We start from the raw sequence: 3,502 nt of genomic DNA, 5'->3' as shown, positions 1-3,502 counted from the left end.
CCACATCTCGGGAACAAGAACTAAAACCAAAAGAAACCAACTAGTGTTCCAAACATTAAAAGGACAAGAAAAAGAGAGAAAGACAACAAAGTTAATAAAGAGAAGAGAAACCCCACACCCGAGGACAAGCAAACGAAAAGAACATTAAATAAGACCATGAACACCATCCGACCAAGAAGCAGCACACGCTTTAATACACGACCGAATGAGCTGGAATACAACCATAGGCTCCCGAACAGCACCTCCATGAAGACGATGATTTCGCTCCTGCCAAATGAAATAAATTGTAGCACACCAGAGAAGGCGCCACAGTTTTCTCCTCACACTCTTCCCAATACCCTGATTATAAATCCAAGATAACTCAACCCCCAATAACCGATTCTATGAGAAGATGACATAAGCAAAAGGATCCTCGACCAAATCTCCCACCCAAAATGACAAGAAAAAAACAAATGATCACGAGACTCATAGTTCCCTCCACAAAGCAAACACGATAAAGGAATCGACCTATCCCACCGACTTAACCTATCTCTAGTACTCAACCTATCCCTGATGGCCAACCAAGCACAGAAGGAGTGCTTAGGAATATTTCCCCCACCCCATAGTAAACCCGACCATCCAACCCTACTACTATGAGGACGAATAGTCTCCCACGCACTAGTGATCGAAAAACTATCACGACTCCCCGGCACCCAGACCCACCTATCCTCAACACTCGGACTCGGCCTCACTCCCTGAACCCTATCCCAAATGTCCATCAAATCCAAAGAAACAAGCGGCCACCTCCAATCACCATCCCGACCCATGAAATCCACCAGCCTCACATCCCACCGACTACCCGCATCATAGATCACCCTCCCCAAACTGCTGGATAATCGGCCCACCCTGAATCCATGGAACCAACCACACTCTACACTTCCTTCCATTGCCCACCTCCATCAAACATGAGCTTTAAGGATATCCCGCTTACGCAAGATTTCCCTAAAGCACCAAGATCGACCCACCCCAGCATCGATCTCCCACAGCGATCTCCCTTTAAGGATATAAGATTCCACCCAAGAAACCCACAAACTACCAGATTTAACAAGTAGCAACCATAATATCTTCAACGTGCTTGCTATATTCCAAGAAGATCCATCGCGAATATCAAGACCTCCTTCATCAAAAGGAAGACAAACCTCATCCCAGGCAACTTTAGCACCACTTCTTCCCTCCTCCTTACCTCTCCACAGATAAGCCCTCAAGATTATCAACGTCTTTGTGATTTTCATAGAAGCATGAACACACTAGCCCAATAAACCTGAAGGCTCCTAAGACTGAGCGAACAAGCTGAAGTCTTCCTGCAAAAGATAACACTTTAGCAGACCAAGACGAATACGAATGGTAATACGCTGAATAAGGGGATCACAATCAGAGCTCCGCAATCTTCCAGAAGGAGAGAAGCCCAGATAACAATAGGGAGATGACCAATGGAAAAACCCATGTTAGCAGCCAAGCCGAGAATCTTTCGAACTATTAACCCCCATAAGAAAAATTGAGCTTTAGGAAGATTAGCAAACAATCCCGAAAGCTCACAAAACCTCTTAATAGTCTCTTTTATGAAACTCATAGAATGATTATCAGCAGTACAAAAGATCATTAGGTCATCTACAAAAGTAAGATGAGTTAATCTGACCTTCTCACAAAACTGGGAATTGAAAATTCTGAGGTGGGCTGTTCAACATGCGAGAAAGCACCTCCATGACCATCACAAATAAGAATGGGGATAAAGGGTCACCTTGTCTAAGTCCTTTCCTCCCATGGAAAAAACCTTCCAACGATCCATTAATCATAAATGGAGAACATCGAGAGGTCACACACGCTCGAACCCAACTCATAAATCTTAAAGGCGTACCTATGGCAATCAGCAGGCCAAAGAGGAAATCCCAATTAACAGAATCATAAGCTTTTTGGAGGTCAACCTTCATAGTGCACCGAGGTTTACCTCTGTGCAAATTATGCCCCTACAAGCTCCTGACAAAGAAGAATATTGTCAATAATACTCCTCCCAGGGATGAAAGCTGGCTGATTTCCACTAACAAAAGAAGGAAGCCACACACGAAGCCTATCTGCCACTAATATTTTGAAATGCACTTATAAATAACGCTGCAATAAGATATAGGGCTGAAATCCTCCATCATCGATCAGCACCATTCCTTTTAGGAATAAGTGTAATAGCAATCGTATTCACCCCTTGAGGGAAGTAATTGGTCTCAAAGAAGTGTAAGACGACATCATAGAAACCCTCTCCAACCACCGTCCAAGCTCCTTTGAAGAAGCTAACTGAATACCCATCAGGGCCTGGAGCCTTTCCACCATCCATGGAGAACAGAACACGTCTCACTTCCCCCTGCCAATAGGCGACTGGAGGGTCTGGCAACACTCCTCAGTCCATCTAAACTGAACAATCTCCTCAATACTAGTAGAGAGCTTTTTGTAGCTAATATTCTGAGAACCAGACTATCTTTGAAATAATTCACTACCACCTGAGTCACCTGATCATGGTTAGTCAACCGATTTCCATCTGGGTCAATAACTGATCTCAAAGCATTGCTGCTCTGCCTTGATCGAACAGATCGATGAAAAAAGGCAGTATTCTGGTCATCTAGCTTCAACCATCTGATTTGCAACTTCTGGCGCATAGTGGCTTCCTCCATTCTAACGGCTGTCCAAAAGTTTACCGTGGCTAAGCTCGCGTGATTACTCGCCTCCTACGACAAAGAGTTCGTCTCCATCTCTCTTTGAGCTCGGTCCATGGTTATCATTGGCAAGACGAACATCCTCACTGATGGTCCGGATATGCCTACCAAAATGTCTGCGAAGAATCGACTTGAGATTTCTTTAGTTCCTCACAATATTCACAGTTGGAGAAACTCTAGTATCTTTGGTCCAAGTAGAGGACACAACATCCATAAAGGACGCTTCTTCAACCCAATGGTTAAAGAAACAAAAAGAGACCACTTGTTGGCTTCGCTGATTACTGGACAAGTATGGGAGAATGATTAGAAATACCCCACGGGAGGACGTTAACCCTCATGTTAGACCATGTACTAAGCCCCTCATCATTCACTAGGATACGATCAAGTCTATTCATCAAACCCGACCCATTATCTTACTAGTCCAAGTAAACCAGTTCCCCTGGACCGCGGGTTCAACAAGGTCCGCCTCTCGAATAGCCATGTCAAAGTCCTCCATATCCCCACGTTCGAAGCACCCCTGAAGGCTTCAGAGTGGAGTCTGATGGTGTTAAAATCACCCAAGACCATACCCGGTCCTCTCCAACCAGCAGAATCTCAGCCATTCGCCTCCATAAAACACGTCTCTTGATATTACTATTAGAGCATACACACAATGAACCTCTACCTTCTCCCCAGAGATCAAATCTGTTATTACACTAGAAATAAACTGGTTGACAACCTCGTTAGTCGTGAACACGAATCTGTTACGTTTCCACATAATCCAC

At 44.4% G+C, this 3,502-nt stretch overlaps 1 protein-coding gene across 1 annotated transcript; it reads right to left on the bottom strand.

Moving 5' to 3' along the window:
- Positions 1–938: 938 nt before the first annotated feature.
- On the bottom strand, positions 939–1,967 carry LOC116403410. Its single transcript, XM_031884543.1, has 3 exons — positions 1,895–1,967; positions 1,367–1,647; positions 939–1,256 (listed from the first exon to the last, which is right to left on the bottom strand). The coding sequence occupies exons 1-3, from the start codon at positions 1,965–1,967 to the stop codon at positions 939–941; spliced, it is 672 nt and encodes a 223-aa protein (XP_031740403.1).
- Between the last annotated feature and the right edge of the window lie 1,535 nt (positions 1,968–3,502).

This window comes from Cucumis sativus, chromosome 4 (genome assembly GCF_000004075.3).
Source record: "Cucumis sativus cultivar 9930 chromosome 4, Cucumber_9930_V3, whole genome shotgun sequence".
Lineage (NCBI taxonomy): Eukaryota > Viridiplantae > Streptophyta > Magnoliopsida > Cucurbitales > Cucurbitaceae > Cucumis > Cucumis sativus.
The sequence above is the reverse complement of the archived record's forward strand: the minus strand, read 5'-3'. Positions and strand labels throughout refer to the sequence as shown.

Coding starts and splice junctions, on each gene's coding strand:
- LOC116403410 (XM_031884543.1), bottom strand. CDS start 1,967: ATGAAGGTTGACCTCCAAAAAGCTTATGATTCTGTTAATTGGGATTTC. Junction 1,648..1,894: donor TGGCCTGCTGATTGCCATAG/GTACGCCTTTAA, acceptor TTACTTTTGTAG/ATGACCTAATGATCTTTTGT. Junction 1,257..1,366: donor TACCATTCGTATTCGTCTTG/GTCTGCTAAAGT, acceptor AAAATCACAAAG/ACGTTGATAATCTTGAGGGC.